The 13,311-nt window shown below is 67.3% G+C and overlaps 1 protein-coding gene and 1 long non-coding RNA gene across 9 annotated transcripts in view; one reads left to right on the top strand and one right to left on the bottom strand.

Moving 5' to 3' along the window:
- The window catches only part of BAHCC1 (BAH domain and coiled-coil containing 1), a 318,708-nt gene extending 313,406 nt beyond the window's left edge, over positions 1 to 5,302 (bottom strand). For 4 of the 8 annotated variants that reach the window (XR_003144605.3, XR_004818463.2, XM_025468270.3 and 1 more), the window contains exon 1: positions 5,184 to 5,265. Coding sequence is in view for 6 of the 8 variants with exons in the window: in XM_025468270.3 (XP_025324055.1) it covers positions 5,184 to 5,237 (54 nt within the window). In the remaining 2 variants the exon portion in view is untranslated. Of the gene's footprint in view, positions 1 to 5,183 lie in introns of all 8 variants that reach the window. The other 4 variants (XM_049114521.1, XM_049114520.1, XM_049114519.1 and 1 more) reach the window with 3 other exon arrangements.
- A 470-nt stretch (positions 5,303 to 5,772) lies between these two features.
- On the top strand, positions 5,773 to 11,322 carry LOC125755793 (uncharacterized). The gene is made up of 2 exons (XR_007413126.1): positions 5,773 to 5,879; positions 6,463 to 11,322. It is a non-coding gene; the product is annotated as an uncharacterized LOC125755793 (long non-coding RNA).
- Positions 11,323 to 13,311: the final 1,989 nt, after the last annotated feature.

Raw genomic sequence — 13,311 nt, forward strand, 5'->3', positions numbered from 1 at the left:
TTCTGTGCTCTCCGCCCAGGGTGCGTGGTGGCTTCAGGACGAAGACGACAGACTGACTCGCCAGCCCCCAGATGGGCAAAGGGGAGGGAAGGGGCACCTGCAGGTGGACCGCCCTGGCCATGGTGCACCTGAGACCGCCGGGCCACAGAACCAGGGCAGGGACCAGCCAGGCCAGCGTCTTCCCCGCCGGCCGCAGGAGCCCGAGGGCCAGACAGGTTTCTGGGACAGATGGAGGCGCCCGCAGCACAAGTCTGAAGGAGGAGCTAAAGGCAGGAGGAGGGATCCTACAGACTGTGTGGGCACAGATCCCCTGGCCCCTGGCGCCAAGGTCACCTCGCAGAGAAGAGCTTGGTCTGGCTGCAGGCCCTGCCTTCCCAGTCCAGCCACTCTCCACAGACCCGAGGGTCCCCCCAGGATGCTGCAGGACCCCCATTGCCCAGCCAACACCCAGCCTGCCATGGGCTCCGGGAACCAGGGACGCGTCATGCTCGGGGACGTGCACCCAGACAGCCCCAGAACTCTCGAAGCCAACAGCCCGAGGGCAGACCCACCAGAGACACGGACGGCAACGCAAACGCAGGCACCCCGAGCCCCGGCACTGACGCTCGTGCTGGCCAGTCAGGCGCCCGCTGGTCCGGGGTCTCAGGGCAAGGCTGGGGTCGCCTGGGAGCACATCGTGGGCAGACGAGACATTCTGCCCTTTAGGAGAAGCCCAGGCACCCACCTCCCCTCGGGCCACCTGTGCCCCTGCCCCCAACGCATAGCCCACTCACAGTGACCGGAGCGGGGCAGGCGGCTGTGGTCAGCGGGTGGCGGCCCGGTGCTGACGGGGCCCTGGTGCTGTGCACCCGGGGGACACGGGTCTACATCGGGACAAGGCAGCCTGCCCGCCCCCGCCAGGCCCAGGTGGAGCGGCCAGGACGGCAAGGGGGGACGGGCCCTGGCTCAGTGCAGCTACGGGCAAGGGAAGCGGACAGGAGCCGGCCGGGCCACAGCCCCGGGCACCCCCACCCCCCGAGGACGCAAACCTGGGCACTGTGCCAAGCGGGGCAGGGTAGGCAGGCAGCAAGGCCAGCCCTGCCTGGGGCCCACCCAGGCCCGCGGCCACACCCAGGGCTCTCCCGAGCAGGACCCAAGTCTGAGCACCCAGCTGGAGAGCCCGGGGCAGGGGACAGGCCCCCTTACTGAGCCCCTAGCCCTCCCATGACAGGCTGCCCGTCCTCGCCAGAGCCGGGGGGAGCAGGGCTGTCCTGAGGGGAGCTTCATCCCAGACCAGGCAGCCCCGTCACGGCCTCTTCTGCCGGTGGTGCCCTGAAAGCCCGGGGCCAGCGTCAGCCACCACTGGGACCTGGAGCCTCAGGGGCACGGGGTTGGTCCCACGGGCCAAGCCAGCCTCCCAAATGCAGGCCCGTGCTCGAGGCAAGACCCGTAGGGACAGCGCAGGCCTGGGCCCATGACCTTCTGGGGCAGCAGCAGCACCCCAAGAGCCACCAGGGGCCTGCACCGTGCAGCCGACGATCTCTGGGGTGACCTGGGCACAAAGAACTACCACAGCCCGTCGGCTCAGAGCTCACTGCAACAGAGAAACCATTTCGCTGCCCCGGCTACTCCAGAAAGGGGGTGGAGGAGCTCCCCTAAAAGCCTAGTAGGGGAAGGACAGGCCGTGTAGCAGACCCCAGTCGGCAGCAGCAGGCCCCGCCACCTCCTCAGAAGACATTACAGCAAGAAACACCCCCGAAAGCACCTTTAGGGCAAAGCACACGAGCACCACACACACATACACACGTACTCACATTCACCCTCACACGTATACCAGCAGAGATGCGTGTGCACAGAGGTGGGCGCAGTGCTGTGACTCCTTGCCTCCTCCACAAAGCAGGCACCAGCTCCGCTCCTCCCGACAGGCGTTTCCGTTGCCAAGGAAGTGCCTATCAGTCCACCTTCTCCAACTGGGGGCCCCCTGGGCTCTGTCCACGCCAGACGCCGGACTTCTGATGGCAGCACACGCTTTGGCGTGACTGCCCAGCCGCGGGTGAGGAAGCGGGTCTGAGGTCAGCGGCCCAGGGCTTCCCAGAGCGCCCCCAACACCCACCTGGAGCGGGGACCGGGACAGTGGAGGGTAGTGGGCAGGGCCCGGGCAGCCAGGCTTCAGTGGGCTCTCACAGCTGCCTCCCCGCAGCGCCCAACACCCCCCTCCTGGCACCAGGAGCCCCGTGTCACCCTCCACCCACGGAGCAGCTATGGCACAGCCAGGCCAACATCCCCACAACAGCCACAGACCTCCCCTAGTGACCAGCCTGGCCCTGTTGACCAAGGCCCCAAAGCCACACCGCCATAGAGCCTGCCCAAGGCTCTCCTGCGAGGTCCCATCCTCGGGCCGTCTCCCACCTTCCTGCAGCCTCAGGACAGGTGATGCTGCTGTCTCTGGAAAAGCTATGGGAGCTGCCATCCCGAGGAGACAGAAGGTCACCTGAGGGCCACAGTTCTTCTAGGCATAAAAGACCACAAGGAAAACACCCTGACCCCAAACCCAGCCAGGAGGTGAGGTCCAGCAGGTGGGGTCACGCAGAGGTCTCTCCCAGGACGGCTGCGGTTTGGCCCTAAGTCTAAGCAGTAGATGCCTCTGCCCCTGCCCCAGTCTGTCCCTCCCTCTGGCTGTCACCCAGGGCTGCCCTCCAGACTAGGTCCTGGCACCAGGCTCTGCTGCCCGCACCTTAACCCCACACCTCCCCCCAGAAGGCTTTGGCACTTGTCGCCCTGGCCCGGCGAGAAGGGGAGCTCTCAGCTGCCCCCTGAAGCTGTTTGACCTCTTTCCCTTCACCTCTCGTGAAACTCCCCGAGGACGTGGCTCCCGTGGGGACCAGGCCACAGGGAAAGAGGTACAAGTCCACGGGACTCATTCCTCCAGGAGGGAGTATGTTCTCTTCTCACATTTTTAATCAGCAAGACCAAGGACGAGCGTCCCTGCGGCTCCCTCCTCTGCCAAGGCAAACAGTGCTCCAAACTGCAGCTGGAACGGAGCAGGGCCAGAGCAAACAGCTGGGCTGCCCCGCGGGGCACACGGCTGGGGACACGGCCCTGCCACGCTTCCGCCAGCCCCCGACCTAGGCGCAGAGGCGGCCCGGCCCCCGGACGGGATGGTGGGCCAGCTGGGTCCACACGGGCAGCTTGGCTGCACCCTGACTGTGCCTCAGGGAGGCCGGGCCTCCACCGGGCCTCCACCAGGCCAGGGTGCCCCCGCTGCCCCCCCCACCCCCCCAGGGAACGCTGAGCTTCCTGGGGATAAAACACAAAAGGGTGAGAGAGCACTCGGCACTCGAGGACTTGGCAGGTGGGCCACAGGGTGGCGGGGACGGCGCCGCCCACGAAGCCAACCTGGCTGCGGTGCTGGGCTGCGGGGGGCACGGCCCTGCGGACACCGGGGCTCCTTGCCACGCTTCCCCGCGAGCTTGCGAACCGCCTGGCCCTTGGGCACAAAGCACGGGCTCGCCTGTTGAATGTGCACCCGACGCCCTCCAGCCGGCTCCCCGAGGGGTTCACGGTCCTCACGCTCAAACCCCGCTTGTTTTCTGCCAGGAGATCTCACTTCAGAGCTCCGGATAAATCACAGCTCCATCTGGAAGCCGCTCAGCCGTAACTGCACGCCTCGCTGCCCAGGTTATGAGAGTTCTAGCAAGAACGATTGTGGGGTTCCCCTGAGCAAAGCCACACCGGGCACCCCTTGTGAGTCTCCCCATGAAAGTTCCTGTTTAATGGTTTCATGGCAGAAACAGGGTAAATAGGAAAGAGATCCTCTGGCCGGCACTTCCCTTCCACCCCCTGCAGCAGCGAGCAAATGGTTATGGAACTAATGACTAATAATTTAATAAACCTCCCTTCCCTGACGGCATTAGCAGAACCCCACCGCCAGGAACGGACGCCACAGGTTCTCCGCGATACCGAGCACCAGACCCCCAGAGGCTGTGCCTTCTACGCGCCGAGCCCTCCTCAGCCGCTGTCGTGTTTACCGGCGGCTCTAACATGGCTCCGGGACGGCTTCGTCCACCCCGCCCGGCCTCAGGATTCCTCCCGTCATCCGGCTCTAACTTTAAAACCCGTGTTAGAAGCCGCCCTAGAGGAGTCCGCCACCTGAACCCCAGCTGCGAGCGCGGGGTGGGCCCACCGGCAAGTCCCGGGGTGGGGGCCGTCCGGGGCGAGGTGCTGACGCGAGGGCGGCGCAGGCCGGGCCAGGAGGGCTCAGCCACAGCCACAGGCGCTCCACACAACCAGAAACTGTTGCGCCGCCAGCGCCTCGCAGCCCCACGTAGCGGCCGGGCGCCCGCCACCCCCGCCCCGTGAGCTCCGGGCGCCTGACTCTCCCAGCCCAGCAGGAACGCCCCGGGCTTGGCTCTGGAACCCGCGCGGCTCGCTAAGCCGCCTGCTGCGGACGCCCAGGCCCCCGGCCTCCCCCCACGGAGGACCTGCCGCGTGGGACTGATGCGGGCCCAGGGGCTGCTCGACCCGGGCGAGGCTGCAAACTGGCGACGGGGGCCGGAGGGCCAGAGCACAGGGCCGGCTCCTGTGGACCGGGCTCAGCGGGGGCGGAGGGGCCGCCCAGGGGTCTGGGGGCTGCGCGGCCCTGCGCTGCGGCGGCGCCGGAGTGTGCAGGGGAGGACGCGCACCCACTCTTCACACACATCAGAGGCGGAGGCAGGCGCGCCAGCCTCCTACACAATTAGTCTTCTCCTCCGCGGTTACATAAGACGATGGATTATCTGTCCCCCCTCCAACCTGCCCGCGCGACCTCCCCCCCGGGCCGTCCAGGACGCCAGCGCTCCCGGGAGCGAGTTGTGCGAAGGCAGAGCCCGTGGGCGACAAAGTGCCCGGGGGCTGGCGTGACCGCGGCCGCAGGGGCCGCCACCGGGTCCGCACGCCGCCGGGGGCGCGGGGCGACGCGGCCCCGACCCGACCCGACCCGACCCGGCCCGACCCGGCCCGACCCCGGCCCAGCGCTGGGCTCCCGCGAGGGCCCGGTTCCGCGGACGCGGGGGCGGCGGGGCGGGGCGGGGGCTGCGGGGCGGGGGCGGCGGGGCGGGGCGGGGCGGGGCGCCCACCTGTGACCCGCGGGCAGGCGCCGGGCACCGCGGCCGCGCCAAGACCCGGGGGCCCCGGGCGGGCCCGAGCGCGGGCGGCGCGGGGCTCACCTTGTACACGTTCTCCGTGAGCCGGTGCATCTCCTCCGTGCGCGACAGCGACATGGTGCGGGTCCGGCGGCGCCGCGGGGCGGAGCGGGGGCGCGGGCGGCGGGCGGCGGGCGGGCGGCGGGCGGGCGGGCGGGGGCGGGCGCGGGCGGCGGGCGCGCGGAGCCGGACCAGAGACGCGGCGCCCGGCCGGCGGCCGCCTTTATAGCCGCTCTCGCCCCGCCCCCCGCAGGCTCCGCCCCCTGCGCCCCGTCGCCGCCCCCGGCCGCCCGCCCGCCCCCGGCCGGCCGCGCCGCTGCCAGGCAACCGGCAGGCCCCGCCCCCGCACCGCCTTTCCCATTGGCGGGTTCCGGACGGGGAGGGGGCGGAGCTCGGCGGCCGGCCGCAGGCGCCGATTGGCCGGCGGCGCTGTCGATCCCGGGGGAGGAGGCGGGGGTGCGGCGCGGGCCGCGGCCTGGGAACAGCCCGGGGGCCGGGCGACAGCCGGGCTGGGGGCGGGGCGGCGTGGGCCGGCGGCGCGGGAGGGGCGGCGCGGGGGCGGGGGCGGGGGCGGGGGCGCCGCGGGGGGCGCGCGGGGGGGCTCTGCGCCGAGTCTCGGTCTGGGCGGACCCCGGGCGCCGCGGGTCGCGGGCTCGGGGCAGGCCCGGGGAGAGGCCGGCGCGCGGCCTCGGGTCCCGCCCCGACCCCGACTTTCGCGAGGTGAGTGTGCGGGGCGCGGGCGGGGAGGGGGATGGGCGGGAGGCCCTGGGGGAGGGTCCTGGGAGGGCTGGACCCCGGGAGGGTGGGCTCTGGGGTGTGTAGGGGGGTGTCATGGGGAAGGACCCTGGAAGGGGTGGACCCTGGGGAGGATCCTGAGAGGGGCGCGTCCTGGGAGTGGACCTTGGGAGGGTGGGCTCTGGGAGAGGAGGGCCCCGGGAGGGGTGACTCGGGGGCCGGGTGGGCCCCGAGGAAAACCCTGGCAAAGGGAGCATCCTGGGGACAGGGAGGACAGTTTGCCAAGAAGATCATAGAGGGGGTGGGTGGGCAGGTGGGACAGGACCCTGTGGAGAGGACGGCCCGGGACCCCCAGGGAAGGAGAGGACCTGCGATGGCAGATGACCCTCGTCGGGTACACTTTCTTTGGGGAGGGGTGGACCCTGGGGGTGGAGGACCTCCCTTGGAGGGATCACGGGGTCAGACCACTGGCTGGTTCTGAAGGCCTTTCCTGGGAGGGTCCACGGGGAAGCTGACTCAGCTGGCCCACAGGGCTCCCAGTATAATTCCTTTGGAAAAATATTTACAGAAATTAGAGTTACACGGAGGGACTGTTTGCTTTACGTTGTAAGACACCAGATCTCTCGAAGCCCGACGCCGCGCCGCATCCTGCCCAGGACAGCGGCTCACACGGCTCCTCACACGGCTGCTCAAGCACAGGAGCCCAGGAAGACACAGCCCCGCCAGGTGGCCCTGCACAGAGCGGAACTAGGGCAAATCCCGAAGTCACAGCGCCCGGATCCAAACGGACAGCCCTCCGCCTGGCAGAAGGGCCCCCGAGGAAGGGGAGTGACGTCGGGGCGAGCCCCCCTGCCCTCCTGTCTGCCGGCTCCCATCACAGGCAGAGCCTTCTCGGTTTCGTTTCCTTCCTGCTCCCAGCCGTGGCTTCCTCTTTTTTTCTTTCTCGACTGCCGTGATTTAAGGCGGGTTCCTGTGCCCACAGATTCTGGGATTCCTTTGGTTGCAAGTGTCGGAAAGCAGGCCGAGTGCAGCTCTCAGAGCCGGGGCACCTCTCTGCTGGCGGCGGGCGGTGGGACCATCGTCCTCCTCCCTTTCCCTTTGCTCCGGGCCACCTCGGTGCGCTGCACACGTCCATCCTGCCAGCCCTACGACCGACGTTGGTTGACCTGAGCGGGGTCAAGGGCCGAGGTGGAGCTGGGTGGGTGCAGAGTAAAGCTGCTGCCTTCCCTAAGGGAAGTGACGTGGTTGGGACCAGAATGACAGGTGGAGGCTGGCAGGAAAACCAGAGGGGGAGGTCTCCTCGCTGTGGGAGGGGAATGAGTCTGGAGGGTTCCGAGCTGTCTGCTCCCATCAGTGTCACAACAGTAGAAGGAGGAGAGGGCCCTCGCCAGAGAGGCATCCATAGTCCTGAGTGCAGCTCCACTCTCTAGAAGGTTCTAGACTGTCCCCCTCCTGCCCAAGGGCATGCTCACTGCTGGTAGTGGCAGAGGTCAGGGACCCACCCTGAGCCTGGCCTGCCTCCCTGGTGTGCTGATGGTCCTGCAGCCCATCCTGGGCCTCTTTGTCTCCCTGGCAGCGGAGCAGGAGGCAAGCGGCAGGGAGGGGCCAACACGCAGCACCTGCCACGGGCGAAAGTGAAGGAGCATTGCCCGGAGCATCACCGAGAGAGCCAGCAGGGCTGATGGTGGGCGCAGAGTGAGATGTGGGTGCAGCGCTGGAATCCAGGCCTGGAGACGCGTACCCTGCCTGTGCCTCTCTGAGCCACTAGAGTCCAGAAAGGTCTCCAGCACGAGTGCACCCCCCCTTTGGCCGTGAGAATGGGTCTGAGCCCCCGCCTCGGAGACACCCCTGTTCTCTGAGGATTTTCTTCATTGTATGGAAGCCCCTTTGCAGTGGTGATGGTGTCTGGGCCGGGAGCTAGGGCCTGAGCAGTGCACGAGACTAGATGTTGGGCTGGGTGCCAAGGTCAGCCCCAGTGCCAGCCCCCAGAGTTAAGGGGGCACCCTTATCTTGCCACCTTCTTACTCGGGAGGTGTCCAGAGGCCTTTCCCCTTTCCCAGGTGTTCCATCTCCCCTGAACACTCAGCGTATTGGGGGCAGTAGGATCTCAGGCCTTGCCTGGAGGTTGGCAGACAGTGCAGCTGGGAAATCACTGCCCAGATGTGGGGCCTGGTCTGCCCCCTCCAAGGCCAGCGAGAGGAAGGTGCTGTCACCATGGAGAAGTCCCAGGGGACTGGCAAGAGTGCCAGCACCAGTACCGCGAGTCCCGTCCTTGCCCCAGACCGGGGTGGTGGTCCTCCTACACTCAGGGCAGGGCTGGGAAGCAGCTCAGGGCTCCCTGAGAAGGCAGGTGCTCTGGCACCCCGCACCGCCGACTTCCCCGTCGCTTCTGATTGTCAGTCCCCACCTCTGGGCTGCGCGGCCGGGCAGGCATGTAGCCACGTGGGTCCTCGGCACCCAGCTCTGAACCAGAGGGTCCCTGGCCCCGAGCAGTGGCCCTGGGGCTGGCGCCGGCAGGCTGCCGGGCTGTGGTCGGAGGCGAGAAGGCGACCACATGGAGCTGCCGCCGTCGACCCCGGCTCCGCAGACCCCGGCCCGGGTGGCCCGGGAGTAGAGGGCTAGAAGCAGGAAGAATAAAAGTGCGTCTCTTCATCAGCTTATTTTTAGGCGTGTTATATAAGTGGCTTCATCTCAGCGTCACGTAGGGAGGGGGGTCTCAGATTTAATTACAGGATGACAGGCTTTGCTTTTCAAGCAAGCTGTTCTCCTGGCAGGCAGGCACAAGGATTTGTGAATTTTTGCTAAACAGAAGGAGCCCTTTCTGAGGTGGCCGCCCAGCAAAACTTTGAAGGGCTTTCACCTCCACGTCTCTCTCTGCCTAACCTGGTTTCAGCTGAGCTGGGCCTAAGGGGTGGCCGTTCAGCTCAGATGCCAGGGACGGGTGTGCTTGGCAAGGAGGCTGTTTCTCCCTCCGCCCTCCTCCTTCCTCCCAGCTCTCTGAGAAGGGAGCCAGCCAATCCGGACTCCTCCTCCTCTTCTCCTTCCTGGACTCAAGCACTTGTAATCAGCAATCAGAAAGTTCCAGGGCAGGAGGGACGGGCATACCTGGCGGGACCTCACCTTTGGCCTCCACCCGGGTCTGCGCTGCTGACGCCGTCCACTCCAGGTGCCCCAGGCGACTGGCCCGGGCCGTGGTTGTGGTGCAACTGTCCGAATTGTGTCCGGAGAACTGTTTTCTGGTTCCCGGCCAGGCCCCCGGTCTTCGTGACCGTCAGCAGTATCGGCAAGGAAGCCTGGAGCCGCCCGGAGCTGGAAGATCTAGGCCTGGGGGAGTCCTGCCTCCTGCCAGCAGGAAGGTCACCGCCTCCGGCGCACCGTGGCCTTGCGCGGCACAAAAGGGGAGCTGTGTCTTCTGCCCGCGGGTGAGGCCTGCCTGAGGTCTACCGGCTGGGAGTGGACACAGCGTGCAGGAGGAGCCAGTCGCTGGGCAGCCCGGCGGGGCTCGGGGGCTTCCCCAGCCTCTGTGGGCCCCACTGGGCGGGGAGGGGGGCAGGGGCACCTGCCCCAGAGCTTGGGGACATTCAAGGTGCGAAAGACAGGAGAAACGCCGAGAACTGTGCCTGGCACGTGGCATGCCTTCAAATGTTTTACAGATTGTTGTCATCGGCCCTTAGACATTTCTAGAAAGCACCCAGATGCCACGTAGAAAGGCACCTGAGAAGCTGCCCTTTAAAAAGCGGGGGTGCCTCAAGAAGACTCCCCAGCCCTTCATACGTGGGCCGTGCGTGGCCGCTGCCTCCCAGAGAGCACGGCAGGCAGGAGAAGAGCTTCGCTGGGAGACACTGGGGAGCAGTCCCCAGCCAGGGGAGCCAGGGCATAGCCACGGCGGGCATCTCAGCGACCTCCTGTGGCTCGACGACGTGAGGGGGGCGCACTGCGCTCTTCTTCTCAGAACCTGTCCCGCCAGCGTAATCCTACAGAAGCATCAGAAGTGTCCCGGCAGAGGGACAGCCCCTGCACCCCCACACGGCTGGGCCACCCGAAGCCAGGGACGTGAAGGCCACCGCGGCCCAGAGGCGCCCGGGGAGATGTGACGACCAGGCCGAGAGGGTGTGACGGGCGAACCAAGGAAGCCTGAACAGAGAGTGGACTCCTGCTGACCGCGGGCCCGCGCTGGTTCCCGATGTGTGACACGGGGCGCGGCGGGGAGGCAATAATTGTGTGAAGTGGAAACTGTCCTGATATGGGAAGTGTATTGGGGGTGGGGCGCATCACACCCCAGATCCCAGCCTCGGGGCCAGCGGTGGGCGGCTGCCTGCCCCCACACGGGGAGCCCAGGGCCCAACTGCCAACAGCAGGGGCCGCGGGGCACCACCCAGCCAGGAGGGGGTGCCACCCCAATGACGCTGTCACCCCCAGCTGTTTACTCGGGTTTGCACTTTCCCAAAACCCACTCCCCCTTGCCCTGAAGTCCGTTTAAAGGCTTTCTCCTCTAGAGTTGTCCCTGCAGGACAGCTGTGGGCTGGCCACAGGGATGGCGCCCTTGCCTGTCCCCCCCCCCCCCCGCCAGGAGCGCAGGCACGTGCCCAGGAGGGAGGCCTGAGCGGAGCCCTGCCTGGGCAGGGGATGGGCTTGCCGTCCCCCCAGAGGGGGCTGGAGGAGTGCCGGGCAGGCTCCGGGGGTCGTCTGGGCTCCTCCTGGCCCTCCTGGCAAGGTGGCCTAGAAGGTTCCCCAGCTTCCCTACTGGCCGGGCAGCGGGAGGGCCGCAGGGGGCTCGTCTGGGGCGGAGGAGATGAGGCGCGACTGTGGCAGGGCCGGGTGGGAGAGGTTCCCCGGCAACCGGCCTCCTTACATAATGCGCGCGCCTCGGCGTGACTCCAGGGGCCGTGGGAGGCGGCGCGGGGGTGAGCGCCGGGGCGCGAAAGGCTCCGACTTTCTCGGGGCCCCTCCCCGCTGTGTGTCGGCGTCATCCCGCGTCTGCCAGCCCGGCACCCACCTGCTGATCGAATGCCTTAGCTGACGGTGCACATTCACAGGCGCCCAGGTCGGGGGGGCGGGGGCGGGCAGGTGCCCCGGTGACCAGGCCGGGGGTGTGGGCCCGGGAGGGACGGGGACCCGCCGCGCCTTGCTCGCCTGGCTCTTCGCATCCTCCTCTCTGCTTCCTAGGAACGTGAGGGGCCACATGGTGACGGGCAAGGCGTTTGGGAGCAGAGAGGAGTCGGGGCTGGGGGACGGCCTCCCTGTCGTCGAGGCGGCCCCGGCCCCCGGGTGCTGCCAGGAGACTGCAGACGGCGCTGCCTGGCGCGCAGATGGCTCCCCTGCCCGGGACCGCTGCTTCTAATTTCAGCTGCCGGAGGCTCCGCTCGCTCTTTTTTTATTCCATGTTTATTTAAAGCCAGATTTTAAAATGTTGTCTTCAGCCCTGAAATCTTTTTCTTCTCACTGCAGATCCTTAAACCCCCCAGGGGAGCCTTGCGACCCACTGGGGCTGGGCCTGTGGGCCGCCCACCCTGAGCGGGGAGTACAAAGCTGCCCCAGCCTCCAGCATGTGGCCACCGGCATCTGCCAAGACTGGCCCAGTGTTGCGTCCCTGGGTCCCAACTACAGCCGCCCTGTCGTCTCCCTGTCTGGGTGGCTCCTAATGCTGGGGGCCTCTCCTGGGCCAGGTGGGTCCCCGGCGATGGCACAGGGACCAGGTGGGCAGCTTCCAGCTGGTGAGGCGGCTCCCACATCTCCTGCTGGCACTCAGGCCTCCCCCTTCTCCTGTGGTCGGGAACTGGGGACGTGCAGAGGGCAGACTCGTGGTGTTGACGCGACACTGGGCCACTCTTACAGGAAGACGCCGGCCAGTCTTGCAGACGTTTGTGTGCACGTGCCGGGTCGTGGGGCAGCTTTGTCCCCCTCGCCAAGTGGGTGAGGCAAAGGCCTGTCCCCTTGGGTAGCACGTAAGTGCTTTGTCTCCTGCAGCCCCTAGAATGTACTGGAATAACCATGGTAGAACTGGACAGGCAGACAGCAGGGCTGCCGAGGGGACCTGGGCGGGTACCAGTGCACCCTTGTGGGGGACAGAGTGTGTGTGTGTGTGTGGCCACAAGCTCCTGGAGCAAATGGTAGGGAAGCCCAGGAGGAAGGGGCTGGGGTCTCGGGTCAGCAGTGCCCACGGTCCAAGCCCACGGGGCGGCCAGACCGAGACGCCACAGAAGCACCTGGTCTGTGGTGGGGGCTGGGGGAGGGGCAGCGGGCCGGGGACGCCGGGCTCCATTCCGTGCTCCCGCCGGGACCCAGGCTGCAGTTGGGGCCGTAGCTCGGGGAGCCAGGCACTTGTCCCAACAGCCCAAAGCCCCCGCCACGCTCTCGTATCCAAAGACGGGGAGTGTTTCAGAACTGCTTCCCTGGCCGGCCTGGGCAGGAGGTAACGTGATTTTGAGAGAGATTATTTTAGCGTCTAGCTCTAGAATATTACTTGCCCCACCAGGCTCTTCTCTCCCTCCGTCTTTCTCTCCAAAGTTGGAGGAAACAGACTTCTTTGCAGAGGCCTCTGGAAACTTTGTTGCCTAGATGTCAGCAAGGAAAGAACATTCCCTCGGTGGGGGAAAAACCACGTAACAGCTCGGGGTGACCTTTAACCCCCGGCCAACCGTGCGGCCTTCGCAGGATGAGGCTCCGTGGGGACAGAAGTGAGGCCCCAGGGGAGCCCTGGCGGCTGGGCTGCTCACTCGCACCCAGACCTGGAGACTTGCTCCGCCGCGGGCGCCAGGGACTGCAGTGTCGCTTGTAGGAATTTTGTCTCATTCTTTGGCTCCTGGAGTTCCTGCTGGGAAAGGTCCACGACCTCGATTCTGCACCGGGAGAGTCAAAGCCGAGACTCTTGGGCGGCCACGGGCTCCTGGTTGGAGAGCCCAGGTGGGATTTCAGCCGGAAGTTGGGCTGGTAATTTGCGGGCTGTTGGGACACGGTGGTCAGGCCGGGCGGGGGGCGGTGTCAGTCCCAGAACACTCCGCGGGGGCTTTGCCAGGTGTCTGAGTTGGGCCCCAGGGGGTGTCGGAGTGTGTGCCCCTCTGCCCGCAGGTGCCCAGCCCCGCCTCCTGGTCCACGGGGCCTCGGGGCGCCGCCCGCCGGGTGGGCAGGGCCTCCACATCGGGGAGCCTTCGCTGCCATCTGGTGGACAGCCCAGGGAGATGTCCTGCCGCGCCGAGTGTCCTGGAGGCCGGCGGGTGGGTGGGGTGCTGACGGGACGGGGTGGCCACTGGCTCAGGTGGTGGCGGTGCCGCGCGGCCCTGAGTCCCGGGCGTCCACAGGCCTCCGGGCCCAAGGGGCTAGGAATTCTCCAAAGACGTTGGAGACCCGGCAAGGCCCCAGCCTCCCAGGAGCCCGTCCCCCCGAGCCCAGCGGGAAGAAAGGCCACAGGCGGGCGGGA

The sequence above is a fragment of the Canis lupus genome, chromosome 9, assembly GCF_003254725.2.
Source record: "Canis lupus dingo isolate Sandy chromosome 9, ASM325472v2, whole genome shotgun sequence".
Classification (NCBI taxonomy): Eukaryota; Metazoa; Chordata; class Mammalia; order Carnivora; family Canidae; genus Canis; species Canis lupus.